The sequence below is a fragment of the Cotesia typhae genome, unplaced genomic scaffold, assembly GCF_013202065.1.
Source record: "Cotesia typhae breed Kobodo isofemale line unplaced genomic scaffold, CoteBio_Ctyphae contig_22, whole genome shotgun sequence".
NCBI classification, from domain to species: Eukaryota; Metazoa; Arthropoda; class Insecta; order Hymenoptera; family Braconidae; genus Cotesia; species Cotesia typhae.
The window spans coordinates 3,345,493-3,372,096 of NW_027423728.1; the positions used below are offsets into that span (position 1 = coordinate 3,345,493).

General features: G+C 28.3%; 5 protein-coding genes across 13 annotated transcripts in view; 3 read left to right on the plus strand and 2 right to left on the minus strand.

The window, feature by feature from the left end:
* Positions 1–322: 322 nt before the first annotated feature.
* Wda (will decrease acetylation) lies at positions 323–5,343 on the minus strand. The gene is made up of 9 exons (XM_074238539.1): positions 5,187–5,343; positions 4,860–5,017; positions 3,821–4,160; positions 3,513–3,742; positions 2,401–2,583; positions 2,179–2,331; positions 1,789–2,105; positions 1,540–1,723; positions 323–1,015 (listed from the first exon to the last, which is right to left on the minus strand). Exons 1-9 carry the CDS (start codon positions 5,259–5,261, stop codon positions 886–888), a joined length of 1,770 nt encoding a protein of 589 aa, XP_074094640.1. The 5' UTR covers positions 5,262–5,343; the 3' UTR covers positions 323–885.
* Positions 5,344–5,823: 480 nt separating this feature from the next.
* On the plus strand, positions 5,824–16,938 carry Ask1 (apoptotic signal-regulating kinase 1). 6 transcript variants are annotated; one of them, XM_074238513.1, is made up of 15 exons: positions 5,824–6,148; positions 6,214–6,303; positions 6,422–6,526; positions 7,439–8,423; positions 9,138–10,240; positions 10,338–10,475; positions 11,077–11,243; positions 11,325–11,420; positions 11,536–11,675; positions 11,838–12,005; positions 12,403–12,498; positions 12,991–13,535; positions 15,070–15,400; positions 15,534–15,690; positions 16,444–16,938. In XM_074238513.1, the coding sequence occupies exons 3-15, from the start codon at positions 6,490–6,492 to the stop codon at positions 16,576–16,578; spliced, it is 4,098 nt and encodes a 1,365-aa protein (XP_074094614.1). In that variant the 5' UTR covers positions 5,824–6,148; positions 6,214–6,303; positions 6,422–6,489; the 3' UTR covers positions 16,579–16,938. The 6 variants fall into 6 exon arrangements, with proteins under 6 accessions (XP_074094614.1, XP_074094615.1, XP_074094609.1 ...); XM_074238508.1 differs by having other exon boundaries at positions 5,826–6,148; positions 12,391–12,498; XM_074238511.1 differs by having other exon boundaries at positions 5,826–6,148; positions 7,442–8,423; positions 12,391–12,498.
* Positions 16,939–17,744: 806 nt separating this feature from the next.
* On the plus strand, positions 17,745–20,446 carry LOC141524548 (uncharacterized). The gene is made up of 5 exons (XM_074238520.1): positions 17,745–17,978; positions 18,603–18,698; positions 19,222–19,698; positions 19,756–20,011; positions 20,115–20,446. Exons 2-5 carry the CDS (start codon positions 18,659–18,661, stop codon positions 20,185–20,187), a joined length of 846 nt encoding a protein of 281 aa, XP_074094621.1. The 5' UTR covers positions 17,745–17,978; positions 18,603–18,658; the 3' UTR covers positions 20,188–20,446.
* A 165-nt stretch (positions 20,447–20,611) lies between these two features.
* Cisd2 (CDGSH iron sulfur domain 2) lies at positions 20,612–22,963 on the minus strand. The gene is made up of 4 exons (XM_074238522.1): positions 22,827–22,963; positions 22,532–22,623; positions 22,258–22,377; positions 20,612–20,863 (listed from the first exon to the last, which is right to left on the minus strand). The coding sequence occupies exons 1-4, from the start codon at positions 22,921–22,923 to the stop codon at positions 20,777–20,779; spliced, it is 396 nt and encodes a 131-aa protein (XP_074094623.1). The 5' UTR covers positions 22,924–22,963; the 3' UTR covers positions 20,612–20,776.
* A 426-nt stretch (positions 22,964–23,389) lies between these two features.
* The window catches only part of Efa6 (Exchange factor for Arf 6), a 38,511-nt gene continuing 35,296 nt past the window's right edge, over positions 23,390–26,604 (plus strand). For 2 of the 4 annotated variants that reach the window (XM_074238515.1, XM_074238517.1), the window contains exons 1-2: positions 23,390–23,959; positions 24,041–24,763. In XM_074238515.1, coding sequence (XP_074094616.1) covers positions 24,629–24,763 — 135 coding nt within the window. In that variant the 5' untranslated portion in view covers positions 23,390–23,959; positions 24,041–24,628. The remainder of the gene's footprint in view (positions 23,960–24,040; positions 24,764–26,604) is intronic. The other 2 variants (XM_074238516.1, XM_074238519.1) reach the window with 2 other exon arrangements.

The following is a 26,604-nucleotide window of genomic DNA, read 5'->3' on the forward strand; positions in this document are numbered from 1 at the left end:
TAATGTGATATTATTTTTTCTGTTTATCACTGTAATTTCATCACATGTGATAATTTTTTTTTTTTTCTGTAATTTGATCACATAATTGTACAGTAGTTACGTAAAGTAAAGTTTTTTAAATAAAACTCGTAGCATTTGGTGTTGATAAGTAATTATCAAAAAATATATATACAAAACTTAACGTTAAAAATGTAATTTATTTATTATAAAATATTTTTGCTTGTATTCAGAAAATAAATAAACTCAATTAAAAAAAAAATTGGCTTATTTATTCCAATCAAATATATCTACATGTTATGAAATAATTTTAATAATTACAATATAAAGAAAGAAAAATTTATTTTACATGTACTTGCTTACATGGATTACCAAAAACTAATTACAATTTTTTATTAAAAAATATTAACTTCTTATCTATCGTATATTATTTAAAATAATAATTACTAATTATAGTTAGCAGAACACAGCTTTATGGTTTACCAAATGATTCCATTAGAAAAACAATTTAATTATTCGCTTACAATACTGTGATTTTCCACAGCCAGCACACTGTTGAAAGGACTAAATATGAAGTATAACATTTATATTGATCACCTTTCATTATTGAGTATCTTAATTAAATAATAAAATTATAAGCTAAAATATTAGTTACAATTATTTCAGATCGTCGACTTTGATCATTATTTCTTAATTTATTAACTAATAATAAAATTTGTTTCTATTTCATATATACAAAAATAATTCCATATTTTTTTATTGGATGTTAAAAAATTTTCACAAGTTGGTCAGTTATAGACAATTAAATAGATAATTATATCCAATAAAAAAAAAAACCGGTCGAGACTTTTTAAAGAGACATATTAAAAAAAAATATTTATCAATTTCTTATGCAGTTACGACGCACATCGGTGAATTGTTTCTTGGATTAAATCGTAACGTTAAAATTGCTTTACAATTTGGCTTTAATACTTGCACCACTGGAGTATCTATCTCAGGCGTTAATTGCATTGGTATGCTGAAATAAATTTAATCTGTATTATTAAGAGAATAAACAAAATTTTGTGGGGAGTGACAAAAGGTCTTGACTTGAGTTTATGCCTTCTCAAGGTTTCATATCATTCTCACCAATAGTCAATTTATAATGTGAACGATTGATATTTTTAAAGATATAAGATCATCCCGACATTACACTCATCGAGACCTTTCATTTGAGTACCCACATGTATTTTGATATATTTTTCATATATACATATATATAATATATGAAAAATATATCAAAAATGCATGTAGGTACTCAAATGAAAGCTCTTAATGAGTGTAACATCAAGATGAGCTTATATCTTTAAAAACATTAATACCTAAAAAAGTACAGTGTAATTTTACAGAAGTCATTATTTAATAAAGCAAAATTTTACTTATTTATAGTTCACAAGTCACGGCAGTCACATAGTGATTACAATGTTGCTAGTAAACAATAATTTAGTTTTTTTTTTTTTTATTTAAACAAAATAAATTATTTTTTATCATTAAAATTCTTACCTAATACCATTATTAGTAGCTACTTTGGCAGACCATAATCTAACAATACCGTTCATGTCCCCACTGACGATAAACTGGCCATCAGGACTCCAGTCTAAGTTCATTATCGTACCTTCATGACCTTTCAGTTCATTTAAAAGACCATCTGTCGCCAAATCCCAAATTAATACCGTTTTGTCATCTCCTGAAATACAAACTTAATTTATTTTCATACAATTATAAATTTTAAATAATTAAAATTATATTTACCAGCAGCAGCGAGATATTTTCCATCTGGACTAAAGGTTAGGCAATAAATAGTCGACTGAACACCTGGATAAGATCTCAACGCTTCGCCGTTTTCTTTACTCCACAATTTAACCGATTTGTCAGCAGAACCTGTTGCCAAGTAATTTCCATTTGGATGGAATTTAATTGCATTTATATCCATATAATGACCGGCAAATATCCTAACTGGAAATTTTCTATCGAGAGTCCATAACTTGGCCGTACGATCATGCGAGCCCGTTGCAATATACGTGTCGTCTAAGCTCGTATCCATACACCAGATTGGATAATTATGACCGCTTAAAAATTAATTATTTTTAATAACCAAAATTATAATTAATTTTTAAAGTTATTTTTAAGTAAAAAAATTACTTATAAGTTCCAATACAAGTGTAGTCAACCATACTCCACGCTCTCATGTTATTGTCACTTGATACTGAGAGAAGAATTTCTGATTCATGGATAAATCTCATGTCGTGGACAACATCTGTATGTCCACGCAAAACTATTGCACCTGAAGATTCTCTGTTATAAAAAATGTAATAATTAATATTTATTGTTAAAAATAAAATTAAAAATTTTAAATAAGCATACACTTCAACATCACTGTTGTCAATATTGATATCAATTTCACTTTCACAAGTGATTTTTTTCATTCGAGGCTTGAACAATGGTCTCATTAATCTTGTACTTCCCATTGGCCATAGTCTGATAGTATTTCTGTTAAATCCTACGGCAAATTTATCCATTTTATTGGGTATTGCTGCGCAGCTACCACTGAAAAATTATTAATTATTATCAACAATCTAGAATTGACATTGTAATATTTATATAAATTTGGACATTGTAAACATTATAAACAATTTTCAATTAAAAATATATAGACATTAGAGTAAAAAATTTCTTAGTAAGATGACTAAAAAGAAAAAGAAAAAACATAATCTACCAACTCCAATAAAAATTACGTTATCAATAGTCCTTGTAACAGAATAACCATAGCCGTCAACAAACTTCATCAAGACATCGACTTCGTCAATGGACCACCCTTAAACTCCTTTCAAGCGCAACTAAGAACCCTCATCATGTGACCAACTCATCGGAAATTGAACATTGAACTCAGATTAAATCAGTCCTAATATCATTCTATTTTTTTAAAACTTTTTACTTATTATAGTGTGCTCAGGAATTTCCCGATTATTATTATTATTTTTTACTATTTTTATTATTCTTATCATCATTGCTAATTTGTGATTTCTTTCTTATATATATATATATATATATATATATATATATATATATATATATATATATATATATATATATATATATATATATATATATATATATATATATGTATATTCATATCAATCACTGTACAAAGCCGATTGACGTTATTAATGTAACATCATATCAAGTAAGTGTTTCAAATTAATAAGATTAGTGTGTAAAAAATTTAGAATTAAGATTTATGTAAAAATGTGGAATATTTAACTAAAATTCATGATATTGTAAAAATTACAACTGACTCTTATTTGTATAGAGTTGTATAAAAACGTAAATAAATGTCTGATGATGCCTGAAGAGAAATACAGACGAAATATTGAAAAAAATTAAATTAAACCATTGGTGTATTAAACTGGACAGCCATTTACCTCTAAATCTAAAATTATTAACAATATTAAAAAAAAAATAATTTATAAACTTACTCTTCAATAGAATTTTTAATACTGAATATTTTCAAAGCTTTATACGGATTATTGTTCAATCCTCTAATGACTTCTAACAATTCTCTCATCTCTCTATCAGTTCCAGTACCAGCAGTTTGTTCCATATGACCATTAATAGTAACATCACCAAACTTGGAACCACTGTCATTTTCTTCTTCTTCCGTTATGTTTTCTATTCTTATATTTATTGTCACGTGTATATTAATTATCTAAAACACACAAAATTATGTAACCTGCTTTGGAGTGTAGATAATAAAAATAATAATAATAATAATAATTAACAGTACCTGCATGATAATAACATGACCATATTTAGCCAAATATTTCTGTAATGCATTGTGAGCTTCATCAGACATGTCAACTCTATACTTTCTGATTTTAAACGCATTAACAATTGGCTTGGACTCAGCATCCTGTATCGAAAACACACAGGATAATTCTTCGAGAAAATTTTTCTCTGTACACGTGATAAAATCATTTCGATTGCTGTTAAAGAATTCAATAGCCGCCTGCAAATTTCCCGCGTGCAGCATCTCTAGGTACAAGTGACAGAAAATTGGATACAGAAGATGCATTAGATCCTCTTTAACTGTCTCGTCATTTATTAAATTTATCCATCCCCGTATTCTGTAATTATCATAATTATTATATTAAATAAAAACAATTTATATTTAACTTAACTTAATTTAATTCAAAATAATATGAGAATCAATTTAGCAGATAATAATTAATTTTAAAAATCTTTTTAACAAATAAATTATGGAAAAAAAATTGATATTTAGAAAATTAAAAAAGTCAAAAATGCAATTTTTCAAAAATAATTTTTCGGAGAAAATTTATTTATTAAAAAAAAATAAAAAGTTTGTCATAGTGACAGTTAACTACCCTTATTAAAAAAAAGAATTAAAAATGATCTCACATGTTAAATGCCCATAAGAGATAGTATTAAAAAGGATTTGAAGGATTAGAAAGTATTCAAAATGATTAAAAATCAAATCATTTTGAATTCTTTCTAATTCTTTTTTGACATATATGTCATTAAAGTTAGCCGACGTTCTAAATTTTTTGATTTTTTTTTAATAATTTAATTAAAACAAAAAGATATTTTTAAAAAATTGTACTTGCAGTTATTTAAGTTTTTTACACGTGCAAATTAAAAAAAAAATTTTTTTGTGATAATTTTTTCAATAAAAAAAATTCTAAAAGTTTTTAGATGTCGGCTAACTTTATTTTCATTGAAAAAATGGTAAAAAACAGTTATTACTGTTGTAATGATAAATAAATATCTATCTAAAAACAATTTATATAGTTAAAAAGCAATGTTACTTTTTATACGCCTGATCAGCAGCAGTAACGTCGTTGGTAATCGCACTAAAAATAATTGAATTTTTGGTTGATGTTGCTGACTGTGCCATTTCACGTAACAATGATTCTTCACTAGTTATTGTTTTATTTTGGTCCGATTTATTGAAAATATCAATATCCTGAAAAAATAATTAAAGGATTATTAATCAATCAATTGGAAAAATATTAAAGTAGTCGGTAAATAAATAAATAAAAAAAATACTGAGGCCGAAGGAGGTTAACTTTTGATTGTTGCTCACAAGAACTATGTTTATAAATTTTAATAAATAAAATAAAACAAATAATTACCTGATAACCACGACGTTTTAAATACGATTCAACAGTTGCATTAATAATGTCAATTTTTGAACGTTTCATTTTCATTAGATCACGTGTTTTATGTTTTGTTTACAATTTTGAACAATACATTTGACGAGCGGGTCGAAATTTTATTATTGTGTTTTTGTCTTTCTTTTTTTTTTTTTTTTATTATTGTTTCACAGAAAGCTTGTTATTGGCTAACCATAAGATGACAGTTTTAATTAAATTTGTGGCGCTACTTTTAGTTTCTTTTCCCGCGCAATTTTTAAAATTATAAACAAAATAAATAAATTAACACGTAAAAATAATAACAATAGTTTCTGTATCTGTCAAAATATATAACTGTTCTTTTTTTTCACACAAATTTATTTTAAAAAAAAGTAATGAATTTTTTTTCTAAAGTTTTAAGTGTTAAATAATAAATTTTTTAATAAGAATTTTTGTTACAAGATGGCAATACATGTGTAATTTATTTGTCAAAAGTACACAAAAAAAATTATTTATAAACCAAATATATTTTTAAACATCTAAAATTATATAAAATTTCAATATAAAAAAATTACAAAAATAAATTATCTAAGAAGAAATAAATAATTTACATATTAAAGCATGTGAGTGTGGAGAAAAGTTTCTAGCATTTTCCTTTCACAAAAAATGTCGTGGGTGTAAGTGCACACATTTATAAATATGTAATACTCGCTACGCGCTTACAGCTTACATATTACAACACCCACGCAGTGAGTGCATATGTTCTTAAAGTACATGTGTGTTAGATTATATTAAAGCTAGTGTAGAAGACTTCAATAGCCAGTTGATACCAAGAAGTCATTACCTACTAAATTTATTGTGTTTTATTTTGGTATTTTCTATGCCTGGCGATCACCGATACTATCATTACAACAGTAATTATTATCTAAGAATAAATTAAAGTTATCAATATGCCCTAACCGGTAAATTAATTTATAAAAACCACTTAATCAATGGAATTTTAATTAGTTTTTATTTATAATTTTAGATTATCGTCAATTTTACCTTTATTAGGTATTTTCATTCTTCAGCAGTATCTTATTCAAAAATACATAAATCCCGGAAAAATTTCAAAACGGTAAGTTGATAAATGACATAAAAGATATTTATTTACATTTTATCAAAAGTATTTAATATCTTAACCTTTAATTTGACATGATATTACATACAATAAGTAAATAGTATTTTTGTTTCAGGTGACCTTGAATATTCGAAGAAATTCTGGGCTTTATTTTCGATTATTTCTAGCATTAAAAGATTAAAAATGCCATCAACTTGTGGGGAGATACAAGAAATTTCAGGTAATAGTTATTTTCATTATATTTTGACAAGTGTTAGTTGTAAAATGCATATGTTAGATTGTGAAATTTTTATTCATTTTCGTAATGGAGTTAAAGGTTTGTTAATTAAATATTTAAATTCAATTTTCCTCAAAATTATCCGTATTTACTTGAGATTAAATTACTTTCGTGTCAATTAGTAATAATAATAAAAATAACAACAATAATAATAATAATTTGTCAACGGTATTCCTAAGATCGGTGATTTTACTTATTAAAGAGATTGTTATTCTAAGCCAACTTTCCCGATCCAATTGATGGTAGAGTAATTCAATTTTCATTTATTAACTATTTTTCACCACATTATTGTCGGTATGAGCACCACTCATACCATTTTTGGGTGAATATATATAATGATTAAAAATTTTTGATATCTTTTACGACGATTTTTGTTAATAATATTTAAACTGAAATTGTCGTAAAAAAATATCAAAATAATATCTTAACAATAATCGTCGTAAAAAATATCAAAAAAATTTACAATAACAATCTCTTTAATAAATAATACTAATAATAATAATGTAATGTAATTTATTAACTGGCTGTAGGACAACGTCCCCTAATAGCCAAAAGGTACATAAAGTATTACAGTGTGTGAAAAATTAAGTAATAATATATAACATAATTAAATAATGAGATATAACATTTATATAAAAATATTTTTAAATGAGAAATGTTTATTATTTGGTCTCTTACCATCAGAATGTATTTGAAGTTAAACTTAACAAGAAAAGGAGGAAATAATGAGAAAAAAGTTCAAAATGGTAACATGACATCAGGCACTATGTTTAAAAGTCTATTTAATAGCCAAAAATTTCACAGCATCACTATTATTAATAATAATAATAAAACAGCTATAAAAAAATGTTGCAGTAGCATCACCACACGCAGCAGTAATCGACGGACAATCAAGTACAGACAGCGTAGGAACACACAGTGATGTTTCAGGCAATACGACGATATCAACAAAACCAAAGATCCAGGTTGTCTGTGTGATTGACTTGACCCAACCGGAAAATCTCAGCGACCGCAAGCGTGCATTGGAGGAGATAAAACAAGCATGTTCTTTAGTAAACACCAGTTTCAATATGGTCCAGTTCGAGAAACTCGACTTTGGAGAGACAAATGTCTTGGATTTGTTCTACAACGCGGACGTAGTGGTGGTCGACCTGAGTGTCAGAGACCAGCAGTCGGCTCTTTTTTATCACCTTGGAGTGCGAGAGAGTTTTGGAATGAAAGAGAACATAATGCTCTTTAACGACATCGAGTCTGAGGCGACTGTACGTCTGAAAGTGTCCTGCTGTAACTACACATTCGTTCCTTACCGAGTACTCGAATGCGGAACCTGTGTCACAACCATGAGCATGAAACCTGCGCGGGCTGGGGAAGAAGTCCTAGATCCAAAGCAACATCTCACGCTGAGGCTGAAAAAACTCCTCCAGGATGTCGAGGTTCAGTCAAAAGCTCACATGAAGGAAAAATTTCTCGCCGATTTGCGGAAAGCTCGCGAGAGTTTCTCCGGAGCAGAATTATCACGCGCAATAAATAATATGCGCAAGCGGCTTGACGATCCGAATGTTCTCTCTGGAGAAGTTATTTTAAATATCATGATTTCATATCGCGAGATACAGGACTACGACGCTATGGTACAGCTCGTCGAGGATCTTTATACGATTCCGAATCATAAAAACTACATCAACACCCCAATGATAACTTATCTGTATAGCTTCGCTCTGAGTCGGAGGAACAAAGAAGGTGATCGCGAACGAGCTGTTAGGATTGTTGAAAAAGCGCTAGAGAAAAAAGAAAATCACGTTCCTGATATGCTCTGTCTCTGCGGAAGGATTTACAAAGACAGGTTTGTTCAAATTACTTAATTGTATTTTATAAATATTTTTTATTTATTTATTTATTTATTTATTTATTTATTTATATACTTACATGCCAATCGGCTTTATACACATTGATAATACAAAATTTTGAGAGAAATTAGTATAAAAACAAAAACGCCATCTGGCTACACCCGAAATGGAAGGTAGATTTCATAAAATGAATTATCATCTTGTCTCAATAACTTTTGTCTGACATTAAATTAAATTTATTTTAATATACACAAGTAGGCTGTAATACACATTGCCTGAAAATGGTTTAATCGAACTCTTAACTTCGATAAAATAACTAATTGTCAAAATTGTCAAATTTTTGTTGACTAATAATTGTCAAAAAATTAACGTCATATACGTCAAATTAGAGGTAATTTTGTGAGCTGTCACATGAATCTATAAAAAAATTAATTGTCTTTTTTCTATCAAAAGTTATACATCAATGAAATCACCGAAAACATGTTTTTCACTATTTTGATAATTTTGAAGAGCTACCATTTCTAAACTTATTGACGGATTTTGCTCATCTTCGAACTCATTCAAGGTTATTATCCAAAGAATATGTGTAAAAAATTTCATCTGAATCCGTCAAGAGCTGTAGACAGAATCGCGGCAACATCCTACAAGATTGCTTTTAATTTAGCTAAGAATTTTTTATAAGTATTTTTATCTGTATTTTTTCAAAATAGGTTCGTTGAAAGCCGCCACAGCGATCAGGAGAGTCTAAAAAATGCTATTCACTGGTACCGCAAAGGTTTTGAAGTTCAGCCTAACGAATACGCGGGTGTTAATTTGGCGACGTTGCTAGTCATCGCGGGCAATGACTTTAGCAACAGCGAAGAGCTACAACACATTGGGATGGTTTTGAATAATTTAATTGGAAAAAAAGGAAGCTTGTCAAGCCTTAAGGAGTACTGGGACATCGCGACATTCTTTGAAATAAGTGTCCTGGCTCAGGATTATGCAAAGGCGCTGCAAGCTGCTGAATGCATGTTCAAATTAAAAGCACCCAATTGGTATTTAAAGTCAACGATTGGAAATATTTCGTTGATTAATAGGTTCAGAAAGAAGAACGAAGAGAGTGAGTCTTCGGCAGAAGAACAGATATTTAGTTTTTGGATGGATTATTTTATCGTAGCTACCGAGAACGATGTTAGCAATTGCATCCGCTTTCCGTTGCTAATTCTAGAGCCGTCGAAAATTTTAATGCCCTCTTACGTTAATGTTAATCTGGGTGCTGAAGAAAAATCTATTCAGATTGTTAATATATGTTTAAATTGTTTGAAGAATAATTGTAAGCAAGTTCACGACTGGCTTTTCACCGCGAACATGATCCGCAGTGTCAGTTTGTACAAGCGTGATAAAAGGTGCTTGTTTTTGTACGTCCACGAAAATTCAGACGACTTCCAAATGTTTTTTCCCTCAGAAATCTGCAGGCAGAGGTTCTATGATCTTGTACTGGAGATGACGGTAGACCAAGAGGGAATGGTTACTAATTTGGATTCTTATATGACTGATGGACAAATCAAGTATGAGTATGAATTAGATGACCAAGGGAAACGTACAGTGCTTGGCAAAGGTACTTATGGAATTGTTTACGCAGCCAGGGATTTAAACACCCAAGTTAGGATCGCTGTTAAAGAAATAAGGGAGAAAAATTTAGGAGATGTACAACCGTTGCATGAAGAAATAAAATTACACAGTCAACTGAGGCACCGGAATATTGTTCAGTACTTGGGCTCGATTAGTGAGGACGGATTCTTTAAAATATTTATGGAACAAGTACCTGGAGGTATTTTTTTTTTTTTTTATTAATTGATTATTTAAATGATAAAGTAGGAAAAAAATATAATTATATTGAATAAACAATTAACGTTTGTTATGTCTAGGTAGTTTATCTGCTTTGTTAAGATCTAAATGGGGACCACTGAAAGAGAACGAATCGACAATATCGTATTACACTAAGCAAATTCTTGAAGGATTGAAATATCTGCACGATCAAAAGATTGTTCACCGTGATATTAAAGGTATTTTCTTATTATCATTTTTATTGTTTGATAAATACATATATCGCGTTACAAATGTCATTTAATTAAATATTATGTCTGGCCGGGAATTTTGTCTTAATGCGAAAAATATTTTTCTGTCCTCTGGCCGGAAAGTGGCAACTTTCTATTATATTAAAGATATTTATTGACATATTTAAATTTGTACATCAGTTCTTGCAATTGCATAATTGTAATTAAATATATAATAATACGTTTACAATTTCTTGCGAATTTTGCTTAATTATATCAAATATTGTTTGTTAGTATAAATTTATATGATTTTTACATGTTTTAGTGATTGTTTTATTTTTTTTAGGTAAAAAATTTTTTTTAAAAACCCTACATAAATATAAGTCATGCCTTTGGCAACTTTCTGGCCGCTGCGCTAAACGAAGTTGCCACATTCCGGCTACGTCGAGCAGAAAAATAGTATACACACCTTGGCCAGTAAAAAGTAAAACCTCAGACCACATGTTTGTCAACTTCGGCTTCGACTCGGCCAACAATTACGTGTGATCTGAGATTTTTCTTATTTTACTGGCCTAGGTATGTAATATACTATTAATAATGATTTTTCCAGGTGATAATGTGTTAGTGAATACGTACAGTGGCGTTGTTAAAATATCCGACTTTGGAATGTCTAAAAGACTAGCTGGACTTTGTCCAAGTACTGAAACATTTACTGGTACATTGCAGTATATGGCGCCGGAAGTTATTGATAAAGGACAACGAGGATATGGTGCACCGGTAATTTAAATATATACAAAATAATATGTAATTTATTAAAAGATTTTATCAGGTATAAATTTAAATGAAATATTATTTTAGGCGGATATATGGTCATTAGGTTGTACAGTAGTAGAAATGGCAACAGGAAAGCCTCCCTTCATTGAACTCGGATCGCCTCAGGCTGCAGTATTCAAGGTAAACTTGTGGGTGTGGAGTAATTTACTAGATTATATATTTATATTACATTTACTTAATAATATCAGTCTCTTTCATTGCTGCTGCTACTACCACTACTATCATTGTTATTTAGGTGGGATATTATAAGATACATCCGGAAATACCGTCGGAGTTATCAGAGCGAGCTAAGAATTTTATATTACGTTGTTTTGAACCCAATCCTGATGTTAGAGCTCCTGCCTCAGTTCTTCTAGAAGATCCATTTTTATATGAGTAAGTTTTTTTATCATTTTTTTTTCTTCTCTTCAATTTAAGATAAAAAAGTACCCATTAAAATTAGGATCAAATACGTTTTACTTTGAAACCTATTCAACTACTGAGTATTTTACCTCATTTGATAAATTTCAAACTTAATTAAATTCAATTTTTTTACAGAAAGAAAAAAAGTTCACGTTTACCAGCACCACCAGACTTCAGTCGCAGTATTTCGGTGCCAGGCGACCGAATTGAACGATTGAATAATAATAACAATAATAATCGTGACAAAATAAACAATAATGTTATTTCAACGCCGCCGATTCAAGCATCACAATCAGATGATAGGTAAATTGTTTGTTTTAATTTTATATTCATCATCATAAATGGGAAATTGTTTTGTCTCTATTAACTGGTTTGTGAATTTTATTTTTATTTTTTTTTTTTTTTGCAAAGCAGACATTAAATCATCAATGTGGCTTAGGTAATGCGATGGTTTGCATGCGATAAATTAATAGCTTAATAATACTACTAGGGTATAAATTATAAATATTTTATACTCTAGTAATAAAATATTTCCATAGATTAAAATTTTTAATAGCTACTAGCAATTAAGATTAATTCAATAATATTAATAAATAATTTACGGTTGTTATTTATAATATAATTAAAAGAAAATATATATAAGTAGATTAATTAATTAATTAATAAATATTTATAACAACGGTAAAAGTGCAATATACAGCGGAGTGATGACCAAATCAAGTCCATTGAAAGATCGCAGCCCAGCACATCTTCTGTCTCCCATCAGTATTCCTACTGCTTCTTTATCTTTCACCAGGTACAGTGATAAGTAATTTATTAACTTGCTAATTTAATTAGTTGTTTATTTAAATATTTTTTTAAGTGGTAGTAAGACCGTTTTTACTCCTACTTTTTTTACAAGATCTACTTTTAATTATTATAATAATTTTAATTATCACCAATCAACATCTAAATGTTAATTGATCGATAAAATTATTAGTAAATCTTAATAATAAAAAAGTAGGTGAAAGATGTCAAATAATATTTTAATATAAAAAATTGTATTTAATAATTTATTTATTAAAATAATAAAATTAAAACTGTTTGTCGCTTAAATAAGTAAAAATAATAATTAAAGCTTAAATTGAGTGTGAAGAATAGATAGATGGGTTACTGGCCTTTGATTGTGATAAACGCTTAAATTGTGTAGTTTGTCTTAGTATTTTTATTAATTATCAATCACTAGTTTTAATGATTAATATAATAACAAAATAAAGTAATGTTTATAAGTAAAAATTGTATATTCTAGCACAATTGGAAGCACACCATCAATAGATATAAGCGAAGACGCAAGCTGCACTATGACTCGACGGAGTTCATCAGGAGGATTAATGTCGCCGGAAGTAGAATTAACCGGACAGCCAGAGCAAAAAGGAGTCGGTGATGAGCAAGAGGGATTTTACTTCTATAAAAAAGACAGCCAGCGGCGAATGACTCTCACCAGGGTGTTGACCCAAGACGGAGCTACTCTCTGCAAAGTTTGGTTGGAATATATTAACCGAGACGGCGCGCAGACAGTAATAAATATACCGCATCTGGAGCTATTGCTGCGGGGCTTACGTGATTATATATCTGATCGAAATCAAGATTCAATTACCACAGCATTGCGGACACTTAAAGAAGAATTGGCATTTGACTCAACGACAGTTAATCAACTACAATTGGCTATTTATTTATTTCAAACTGCTGTTAATGATGTTCTCAGAATGCACAGTATTAAACCTCATTGGATGTTTGCGTTAGATAATCTTGTTAGAAATGCTGTTCAAACTGCTATTACTGTTTTGTCGCCTGGTAATTATGCTTATAATCTATATTATTTAGCGAATAAGCAAAATTTTTTGGCCAGGTATATATATATATATATATATATATATATATATATATATATATATATATATATATATATATATATGATAAAATGGGTTTTTATAGTTGAATTTGGTATCGTTGGAAAGGTCTTGATCTGGAGCTATGCCTTTTCAAGGTTTCATATCATTCTCACAAATAGTCAATTTATTATAATAAATATTTAGGCTGCATTCGAAAATTTTCTATCTCTAGATACATAATTAAAAAATGACCTTTTATCTTGTAAAATACTGACATTTTTAAAGATATAAGCTCATCCCCATGTTACACTCATTAAGACCTTTCATTTGAGCACTCACATCAATTTTTCATATATTTATATATATGTATATATAACAAATATATCAAAAATGCATGTGGGTACTCAAATGAAAACTCTTGATGAGTATAATATCGGAATAAGCTTACATCTTTAAAAATGTCAATATTTAAGAAATGACCTCGTATCTTGTCAACTACTAACGTTTTTAAAGATACAAGCTCATTCCAACATTACACTCATCAAGACCTTTTATTTGAGTACCCACATCAATTTTTCATATATTTATATATATGACATATATGTATAAATGAAAAATATATCAAAATGCATGTGGGTACTCAAATGAAAGTTCTTGATGAGTGTGACATCGGGATGAGCTTATATCTTTAAAATCGTCAATATTTAAGAAAGCATAGTGCAATTTAACATAATTACGAAATGACGTATCTTGTGAACTATTGACATTTTTAAAGATATAAGCCCATCCCGATGTTGCACTCATCAATACCTTTCATTTGAGTACCCACATCAATTTCTCATATATTTATATATATGTATAAATGAAAAATATATCAAAATGCATGTTGGTACTCAAATGAAAGCTCTTGATGAGTGTAACATCGGGATGAGCTTATATCTTTAAAATCGTCAATATTTAAGAAAGTAAAGTACAATTTAACAAAAGTCATTATTTAAGAAAGTATAATTTTATTTTTTTATAGTTCACAAGTCACGGCAGTCACATAGTGACTGCAAGGTTTCTAGTTATTATTATTAAATATTTAAGCAGCAAAATTATCCAGAAGTTATCCTGGATTGTATAAAAAATTCAAGTACAATTTTTGTTAAATTTATTCAATTTTTTTTTTTTTTATTAAAAATAATTATTCATTGACTTAATTAATTTGTACATTATATACATTTGATTTAGTTACATTATTTGATTTCAAAATATTTGGTACAATTTTAATAAAATATTTTTATAGTTTATAGAAAATGTTTACAAAAAGTCTGCACATAATTTAAATTTAAATTTAAATACACACCGAAACAGTTGGAAAGATCGATAATTGAATAGAGTAACTGTAAATTCTTTGAGAAACCACAAAGTTAACTGTATCAAGGAATTATTTTAAAAAGCATTCAGCCATTGTGTAACCTTCTATTATTCATTAAATTGTTTTTATTTTGTAGAACTTGGCGCCGGATTAATTGATCAAGAGCGAGCTCAAGCGGGCGCAGACGGTCCCGAAGAAGGATCAACGTCTGTTACGTCGACCGTAAACTCTCTGAAATCCCACAAGACTGTCGATTCTATAGAAAATAATAAATATTGGCGTGAATATCAAGAGCAAATGGGTAATTTGAAGACAGATAGCATTAAGCTGCTCCAAGAATTACTTGAGAATCAGAAAATTTATCATAATCTGCTGCAAAATGCCCTGGAGGAACAGAGAGCGCAAATTAGTTCCCTGACTCATATTTGTGAGGACATAAGTCGACGATTTTCACGACAAGAATCCGGGTAATTATTTTTAATATTATTTTTATTACTATTAAGTTTTGCTATTTGGATTATTGGGTGTAATAGATATTAATTGATAGTTGGGAGATAAATAAATTAATTTTTATTATTATTAATTGCTTGTAAATTAAAGATATAATTCGAGTATACACGGGACCGCATCTCCACAACCGTCATCAGTGTTGGTGCCTCAAATAAGTGTGACAGATCACAATACTCCGTCGAACACAGACAATAAACTCGTTGAATGGTTCCAAGGTCTTGGCATCGACGATATGTCTATCGAAAGGGTAATTATAAGCGTCTTGTGCTACTAAAGACTTTGCTCTGTCATTAATTGATTTATTCACAAATTATATTTTATTTATTTATTTATTTTTTATTTATTTGTAAAAAAAACGCCTTCGGCAATTTACAACAATATGTTACATTTTTATGTGTATAATGTTTAGTAATGTTTATACACAATAAATCACGTTACAGATGCCATAAGGACCTATACAAATTATACGGGCATGTAATAAAAATTTTATTTTTTTTTCTAAGTCACAGAAAAATTTTTAGTTTGAAGAAATTTTTTTTTTGAATTATTGCACGTTCCATTCAAAAATAAGTTGATTCCCGAAAAAAAAATTTTCTTGGACTTTGAAAAAAAATAGAATTTTTATTATACGCCCTAATGGCATCCAAAGTAGGTCCTGGGAGCCATAAAGGCATATAAATTATTTTTTTTTATTTCTGCAAATTTCGGACGAAACTACGTCGATTCTCAAAAAAAATTTTTTATACGCTTTTATGGCTTTTCACCGGGACCTTTTGTCGGTATACACGCTCTTATGACATCTGAAACGTGAAATAGCATCTGTAAAGAGAAGATAAATTTAAAAGAGATTTGAGAGAGGAGAAAAACAAAAAGAAAAAAATTTTTAGTAAATGATAATTGGTAATCACTAATTAATAATTTATACTTGATAGTTTTAATCACTATATCATCTTTAATTTATATTTTTAAATAATAAAAGTATTTATTTTTCTTGTTTCAGATAATATATGAAGAATACACGCTAGATGATATTTTAAATAGTATTTGTAGAGACGATTTACGAAGAATAAGACTCAAAGGCGGTATTGAATTAAAAATTTGGTCAGCCATAATGTCACATCGTAATAATAATTAATAACATTTTTAAAACTGAATACTTTTTTTTATCGCGATATTTTGTATAGTATAGAGTTGTTATTTAGAATTTTTGTCTAAGTGTTGACTATTATAGAGTTAATTTTTAAAAATAATATAGTGTTAATTTTTTTTTCATCTCATACATATATATTTTTTGTTATATTATTCACGTGTCATTAATTTCATTTTAAATGAAAGTACAAAATTTCCTCGTGAAATTGAGAGAAATTTTTTAGTGCCTTAGTACATAAACAGTTATTGTATTTTTCGACTTGAATTTATTAATTAAATATTTAAATATGTAACAACAATAGTCTTCCTAAAATGTACAAAATAAACTATAATTAACAGCCAAAATATATTTTAAAAATATTACTCAGTCTGCCGAGAAAAATTCCACGTGTAATAAATTTTTTTTTAGATGATTCATTGAGAATTTCAAGATAAAAGGTTCCGCTGTACCGGTACAAAGTAATACTGATTAAAATTTACTACTGAGTGTACTTTATTATTATAAAACAAGTCACGTGTACTCTTGATCTCGTCTCGAAGCTTTGTTTATTGTAATATATACAATACCTCTTGGTATTGAGCTCAATTGTATAAATTTAAGAGTTACAATAGTATTCGCATATTTTATTTCTAAATGCCAGAAGTTGAGATAGTACTAACTCAAACAAGACACTGAGTCACGAGTAGTCTCCTACTTCCGTGTTTTACCTGGGATTTTTAATCAATCAATGACGCTGCCTTGCATCTTCCAGCCTGGTTTATCTTGACTCACTATCTTGACTCATCAATGGGTTCAAGAGACATTTATTTTTTAATTAATAAATTTAAATTTACAGAACTGGTGGGAAGAAAAAAATTTTTAGTTTGAAGAATTTTATTTAAAAAAAAAAAAAAAAAAAAACACCGTGAAGATAAAGCACGTGAGTCTCATGTCTATCCAAGTAATTTATCTTTTGATTTATTCTTTTTTTAAATTTATCTTACACGTATGCACTACACACTACACGTACGACGTACGACAGCGCAATACTCTCTCAGTAGCATGTGCGAAATTCCATTTCAACTTTGCCTCGAGGTCTCGCGTTTTGTTCACTTACGTTTTAACGTTACGTTAGCTTCATGCTTCAGTATCTTGTTCGCCGGCTTACAGATAACACGCGCTTCTATTCCCGCACTTTTATATTTAATTATTTAGTTTTATTTATTAAAAAAAAAATATCTTTTGGGTGTTAACAATCTCGTGTGTTATCTTCTCTATAATTGTTTACAAGAAAAATTATTTAAAAATTTATATACTGTTTACTTTTAAGATATCAGTGATTTTTAAAAAATTATTTATTAAAGATAAAATTATTGAAGATTTCCAAAGAGTAATTATTGATTGAGGTGAGTAATAATTTAAAATTAAATAAAATCCAGCTCGTTGAAATTTTTTCCAGGAAAAAATAAGAAGAGACAGAGAACGCGGAAAAGAATAAAGAAAAAATGCGAGCAAAAAGTCAGCCTTGAACTGAAAAAAGGATTTTTTACACAGAGAAAGCTATTTAATAGACTTAGAAATAATCTAAAAAGTTACATGTGATACTTAAAAGTTCTTTACGTAATAGCATTATAATTAGTGAATGATCGTCACGGGATGTTTTGTGATTCGAAACCGGCACTTTAGTGTCTTCATATCAATAGCATTCAAATGGGTTACTTATATATTTATTATAAATATATATCTTACATAAATATTCATTCAGGTTCATTTTCTGCATGTATAATAATATGAAAGTTTACCAGTGAAATATTTTTTTTTTTTTACTCAGTTTTGTTTAGCGAATTTTTATTCACTGACGTATTGAAATTTAATACTGATAAGAATTTGAAATTTTAGACGGTGAATATTTACTAGAGTCTTAGCAGTAAGAATTGAAGAATATAATATATTGTTTTGAAAAAAATGAGCTGATTTTTGTTTCTAAAGATTATACAACCATAACTATTGTATTTATTTTTCTGTTGCAGTTATTACAAATATTTATTATTAAATGTAATTTATTAAACGCCTGAAAATTTTTAAAATGAATTTTATTATTGTTTTATTATCTTCATTACTTGTTGGTAAGTTATTTAAATTATTTTTTTATTTTTATCCATAAAAATAATTTTTTTTTTTTTTATTAAAAATTCTATAATTTCTTTTTTTTTATTGAAAATTCTAAAAAAATTTTTTTTTTTATTAAAAATTCTATAAAATTTTTTTTTTATTAAAAATTCTATTTTTTTTTTCCATTAAAAATTCTATAAAAAATTTTTTTTAATTATTAATTCTACAAAATTTTTTTTATTAAAAAAATTTTTTTTAATTAAAAAAAAAATACTATTCAGAACATATTTTTAAAAATTTTTTTTACAATAATTTATTTGCAAAAAAAATTATCTGCTGATTTCAATATCATTAAGTAATAAAATTTGATAATAAATAAACAGCTGTACAAACAAACATCTGTCGTTAAAGTAGTCAATAGTAATTATAATTAGTCAGCTGTTCTTGAAAATTTCAATTGAAAAATTACATACTAGAATAAATAATATTAACAATGTCACCAAGTTATTATTGTTAATTAAAAAAAAATTTTTTCAGTCCACGGGATTCCGCCGAACAAAAGAGATGATATTCCACATTACTCTAAAATATTCATCGAAGATGTAGAAGACAGATCTGGTGACTCAGAAAGACTGCGTAGAAATCCCACAGACCTTCCAGTAGTTTCTTCTCCAACAACTGTTACTATCACGAGGGAGCAGGAGAATACCGTGATGCCAAAAACCGTTAAAGCCTTCGAAGCTAATGACATGGAAGAGTCTGTTGTTCATCCTACAGACCAAGATGATGATGACAACCGCACTGACAACAGTAATCATTACCGCAAAGTGCCTATTGAAGATGAGACCTTTGGAGACGGCGATTTCGAGCAGCATTCCGACCTGAAAATTTCTAAAGAAAAATTAAACACCAGGCCAGAGAAAGATAATTCACCTCTTAAGATTATTAAAGGCACGACGGACTTACCGGTTGAAGAAAAAATTACTTCAAACATTGTCAGTTCGACTTACGCTGGTATGTTTTTATTTATTTATTTTTTAAACATTATAAATAATCAAGTTATTTTTTTAGAGACAAATCAAGTAAGTGTCAGTGTATTTAATTCAACAAAAGCTCCAATAAATTTCTTGGTTGGTTCTAATGAACCACTGACTCTTGAAAGTCGACAAGAAATAGTCGAAAGAAATTTATTAGCGCGTATTAAAAATGGTGAATTACCTGACAGAAGCATGCCTTCAGGTTTAATAGCATTTGTCAGTGCAGTTGGAGTAGCAACAATTACTGTGATGGCATATGTCGGGCTAATAGTATGGCGAAGATATCAAGAGTGAGTAAATTTACTTAAAACTTATATTATCATTTTAAAACCACCAGAATTATAAATATTGTTTTTTTTTTTTTTTTTTTTTTTTTTTTTTTTTTTTTTTCAGATATCGACACGGAAATCGAGAGCTTCTTGTCAATGATTTCGATGGAAATGACATCAGTAATTTTGAGCTATGATTATAAATAATTTATCATAAATAAGTACATGAGTCTGTGATAAAAGGACACAGGGTGTCGCAACATTTTTTGCGAAGTTTAGAATTAATTGAACTTTTTTTATTTTAATCAAGTACTTGTATACATGATGGCTCACTATTCAATATGATTATCACGCTATTAGTATATTTTTAATATTTAATTATTTAATAAGTAAATGTACATTGTACATAAATTAGACACTTAATAAATTAATTAGCTTGTGCTTTTCTTTTTTTAATCACTTACTTTTATTTATTTTTAATACCATCAATTATACTTTTTTAATATCCTTGGTTTACAATTATTTACAAGCTTTTTTTCTTGATAAATAAAAAAAAAATTAACTCGAAAAAAAATAATTTACTATAATAATTATAAAAATAATTAAATAATACTGCAGTAATGGCAATTTGATTATTTTTTACTACAGTATTTACACCGTGACCAACAAAAAAATTATTTTTGTAATTGAACTAAAAGGTAACTACATTTAATTGCAGTTTGTGAGCTTTAATTATTGTCGAAAATACAACAATTACTTGACACGTATTGTAGAATCGTTTTTTGTTTATTTCTTCTTGGTCACGATAAGCGGTCCTACGTTATCGCAAGTAGCTTCATTGTGTTTTGCATGTGCTCCATCGCAATAAGGCCACTGTGGAATAAAAATTTATTATGATTAATTATTGCAATCATTTAGTTATTAATTTAATTATTAATATTAACGCTTAAATAAATATTTTTATATTATTGCTCTAATCAAATCTAAATTCTTCTAAAATTAATTTAAATCAGGATGTTGTAGACCAAAACGATGTTATGTTTTTTATTTCATTTTTTTTTTTTTTTAACATGTGACGTTTCGTCAGTTTTAATTAGATAAATTTAATTAAATCCCTACTAATATTATAAATGTGATTGTAAGTTTATTTATTACGTTTTCGTAAAAACTACTTAACCGATCATCATAAAACTTTGTACACATATCCTCGAAAGTATTCGGCTGTCCAATTTTAAAACACAGTAACTGCAAAATTTTTATACTTGATTTTTTTTTTAGTATTGTTGCATTTCTTATAACTTTTAGACCTTAATTTATAATATTTTTCTTAAAAATATTTATATTCAAGTATTTTCTATTCAAAAATCAGATTTTTTATCAATTTGGCGCGCAAACTTTTTTTTAATAAGAAAAATTTTTAAATTGTCAGTTACTGTGTTTTGAAATTGGACAGCCTTATTAGAATAACATAGGAGGATACTTTTCATTAAAAAAAAAATTTAATTTTTACAAAAGATAAAAAAATTGTTTGTCACAAAATTTGAATCACATTGATTTAATTCTATTGGAATGTAATGATTTTTGATATTTATCTAAGGGCTTAAACGCAAGTGAAGCCGCGGGTAAAAGCTAGTAATTAATAATAATTAATAAATTAATAAATTTAATTAAATAATTAATAATTATGACATTAAAGTTAGCTGTCACTTGACAATTTTTTAATTTTCTTTAACAAAAAAATTTTTTCCAAAAAATGATTTTTAAAAAATTGCATTTTTAATTTATTAAAATTTCTTTAAGTCCATTTTTTCAATAATTTTTTTTTTGCTATAATTTATTTATTAAAAAAAATTAAAAAAATTGTGAAGTGACAGCTAAATTTAATGTCATTTAATCATTTAATTAAATTTATATATTTTTAGCAAAGTCATATGTAAAATGTAAATTGAATATTCATAATTATTAATTATAAATACTTTCTATCGATTACGTTGTTGATGATAATGTCAATTAAAAGATTAAATGATAATGTCATTTAATAGTAAAGAAACAAGCGTAATAACAGTGTATTTATGAATGACCTGAATATACGAGTCATGAAAGTGGAATTTGCCTGCTTACATAACGATACTACCAGCTGATAAGAAAATATTCAACCGTCAGAGCTATAGAGATACTTAAAATTAAACAAAAATATGACCTTTGACACCCATAAACTGATCTACGGATAAAACACAATAATATGTCAATAAAAATAAGTTACATACATTTTGGCTCTTCCAGCAACGACAGAAGACCGCTTTTTCAGTGATGTCTTCAACGTCAACAGTGTCTACGACTTTTCCTACATCCTTCTTTATTTTATGATTGACGCGTGCCTTGATTGCCTGCAAAAAATCCTTCAGCTTTAGAATATTCATTTAATTAAAAAGTTACAAGTTATTGCAAAATTTATAATTAATTAAATAAACGCAATAAACTTTTTAAGGAAAAATTGTAATAAAACAGCTGTTAAAAATTATTAAAATAAACAGTTGCAACCTTTTTAGCCTCTGGACACCAAGATTGATAGGACATGTATCCTAGTCCTGCAACTATGGCAGTTGGAGGAATCAAAGCCAGCCAATCTTTAACTGTAAATAAAAATCAAGCTTTAGTTTTCATTTAATAATTATAAAACATTACTGTTATCATTATTGAATTAATATTTATATAAATTAATGATTTCAAAATAAGGAAAAGGTTGTAACTGGGTTAAATTATTGATTTACTTATTGTTGTGAAAATATAACTTGATTTTTTTTAAAATTAATTAGTAGATATAATATTTACTTACATCCTAATTTAAACCATCCTCCAAATGAATTTGGAATAGGTAATCCAGATAAATAATTCGGTAAAGAAACTTTTACGACGTGCGATACCGTCTCCATTTTTAATAAAACTACTACAGTCAATTTATTGTTTTATTTAATTATAGTGTTAATTTTTTTTCTACTGTTTATTAAATTATCATTTATTTTAATTGACAAGTCACGTCTCATTTTTCTAAATAAATGAACTATTATTATAAAATAAATTGTAGTTTTAAAATTACCCTAGATTAAAAAAATTTATTTTTGACACTTCATTGTTTACTTAAAAAATGTTTAATTAATTGAAGTTTTTGATAATCATGAATTTTAAATATTAGAAAAATTGTTTATTGAGCAAAAAATGTTATTCACTGTAAATATTCGGCCATTTTTACGCAATAATAATAATAACAAACGCGGGAAAATTCAAATGCAAACTTGACTCGCGCAGTAACAACTACAGCGCTTGCGCAGAAACTCAAATTAACGCTCGTAAGGTGGCGCCATCAGTTAACAAGCAGTCACCTGGTAAACGCCGGCTCGAAAGAGTGTGTGATGTTTTCTCATGGCCAGCAATAACTTTATTACATCCATCAGTTGTACATAACATCAACAACGCACATCATCATTCGCACAAGCGGTCTCGGTGCAAGTACGAGTTTCGCGCATACACTTGCGCGGTACATTGTGCGTCTAAACTCGATTTGCTTTCCATCCAACAAAACAAATTTTAAAAAGTAACAACAATACTAAAATATAAAATCTATAACCAATAAATAATGCTTCCGTTTATTTTTAAAAATAAAAAAAATCAAATGGTGAGTGGTCATTAATCACAGGGCAAAAAGTAACCGGGTTCGCGACTGAGACACAAGTCAAAAAAGTAAAGTAAATAAATAAAAAGGTGGCTGTAAAAAGGTAAAGGAAGAGCGTTAAGTAAAAAGAAAAGAGGCAAAGAGCAAAGAGGTGTGTAGTGAGTAGTGAAGGTAGTAGAGGAAGAGGAGGGAAAAGACGAAGACGACGTGCGAGGGCGCGCAGGAGTTTTAGTATCCCCTGGACATTCCTGTCTTTTGGCAATTCAACATCCAAATATTTTTTAAGTTAAAACGTCTAGGTACTTGCATTTATTTTATTTTTTTTTATTATTATTCTTTAATTATATTTATTTATAATATTTTATTTTTGTCGTTTGTAGGAGCTGGAGATCCTACGTAGCAAACTACTCGTCGCCCTTTATTATAACTACCAAAGGAATACATATATTTACAGCGATATTCTGTTCATTAACTTTCAGTCGTGTTCACTGAACGATAAAATTGTGTATACGCAATAATAAGTACACCGGTATCAAATGTTAAGCTAAGAAGACCGTTTTATTCTACGAGTGATTAAATATTATTAATTACAACAACAACAATAATAATAATAATAACAATTATTAATTATTGTTAAAAGAGAGAGCCTTGTAATAAATGTCAAAGTGCGCATAAACGCGGGAAAATTAATTCATCGGTTAATAAAAGCGAAACGTCAATTGTCATAGCGCATATGCATTAATTCAAGGTACGAATTTTGTCTGTGGTTACTGTGGTGGTTTGTTTTTTTTTTTTTTTTAATTTTATTTTCTAAGATAATGCGGTGTTGTTTTAATAATAATCTTCGTTATTGTTGTGTCGTAATTTTGTTTTAATAGATTGATCGATTAAATGACTGAATTGAGAGTGATAAAATAGAGCGGAAAATAAACTAAATATTACGTGGGGATCGATGTGCTGTGTAAAACATGGCTGAGGAGCTGCTGGTCACGCTTTGCAGAAGCGACACCGCGGGATTTGGATTTTCGCTACTTGGTACTGCCGGGCTGCCTCATGTTATTTATGATATTGTTGAAAATTCACCAGCAGCTGACAGTGGAAAGGTCAGTGTTTTAAAATACCTGTTATCAACTATTTATTATTACTGTTATTTAAGCTAATTGTTGTTATTTTATTAGCGGTATGGTAAAACGGTTTATTGGAGCTGTAGGCCGAATTACGGGCGTATCGACCCGCTGGCTCGGTCTTCTCTCTCGCTCTTTTATATCATTTTATTTTACAGTTTTTACGAGGGTAATAGTTCCGTCAGTTCGGTAACTAGTAACAGAAGTAATACCATTCCAACTTATTTTACATGCAATGGTGTGAGGTATGTTTTACAGCGGTAAAATACCTCCAGATTTTTTGTTATTTTAAAAGGACTAAGGATACAATCTTGTATCTCGACTATTCGCGTCTCGCGTGCCGGATGATGCCTATTGGATACTCAGAGAATTGCTTCGCATTCCAAACCTTTTATTTTCATTTGTTTTTATTACAAGCTGTTTTTGAGTTTTAACTGGTGCGCATTTGTCACGAAAATTGTGTGTTTAATTATAAATTAGGTTTTAATTAGAAACTGGAGTAGATATTAATTAAATGACTTTTTCCATTTTATTTTATTATTTATATACAGTAAGGATTATTATAAATACATAAAGTTCAATAGGTCACTGATTAAAGTTTAATTAGTGACAGAATAAAATAACTCGTTTGTTTTTTAATTGAATCTGACATTTTTTGGAACTTTTATAACAAATTTATTTATAAAAAAAAAATTGTTTTAAAAAATTGCACTTTTTAAAATTTTTACATGTGGAATGTTTTTGCTGAATTTTTTTTTTATAATAATTAAGCTGTTATTAATTAAATAATTACAATATTATGTTAAAGTGACAAGTATTCATTTTTAGGAATTTTATGTTAACTAATTGAATGGAATAGAGTAATAGCCAAACCCCACACTATATATATCTCATCTCAGTCTGTATCTATAATGTAGAACTATCGACTGAAATATATTTAGGTCAGTATCCCCATAGATTTCAATTTAATTTAGGATTAGTTAGATTAGAATATACTTGAGTGAGTAGCAACAATTATTCAGATTGATATCCGGTGTTGATAAACCACAAAAGAGACCAAAGAGGTATTTTACATGTACTAAGAGAAAAAGAATGCAATTTAGTAAATTATCGGTTGTTAACATGAACGATGGGCTTGTCGTCATACGCTTTATTATATAATAAATATAAATAGACGGTGAAATAAACATTTTATATTCATTTTGTTTCCATATAAAACGGCATCTTCATTTAAATTATTACGTATCATTACATGTAAACCAAACAATGACAGTCCAGTGGCCAGAAAATAGTGATAAATATACAGGCAGTGCTCTATTTTTTTCGGATTATTTTCATTTCTAAATGGCTTTGTTTATTTTTTTTTTCCTCTTTTCATAATGTTTTTTTCCGCTCATTTTCCATCCGTGGTATAAATTTTCAAAGATTACCCCGGCGAATTTTAATTGCACGAAGGTATAACGCTGGCTTTAGGTTTATTACCTCCGGAATGGGGAAAAGGGATCTCGTGTACTTGGTTTTCACGATGGATAGACAGATATATACACACCCTTTGCTTTACATATGTATACACTCGCCATTTAAAATAAAAGAAAGGAAGTTTTAACTACTACCAGAAACTATTTTCTATAATTGTTCTTCAACAGAAAAAAAATATAATGATATAATTTTATAAAATTTTGATAATCATTTCAGTTGATTTTTAGATTTTTTCGTGAAAATAAGAATACGGAAGCTGATAACTATGAAATAATATATTAATAGCTCAAGGTTATCGCACTCTGACCCCTATTGTGTATTTATAGTTTGATGTTATGTCT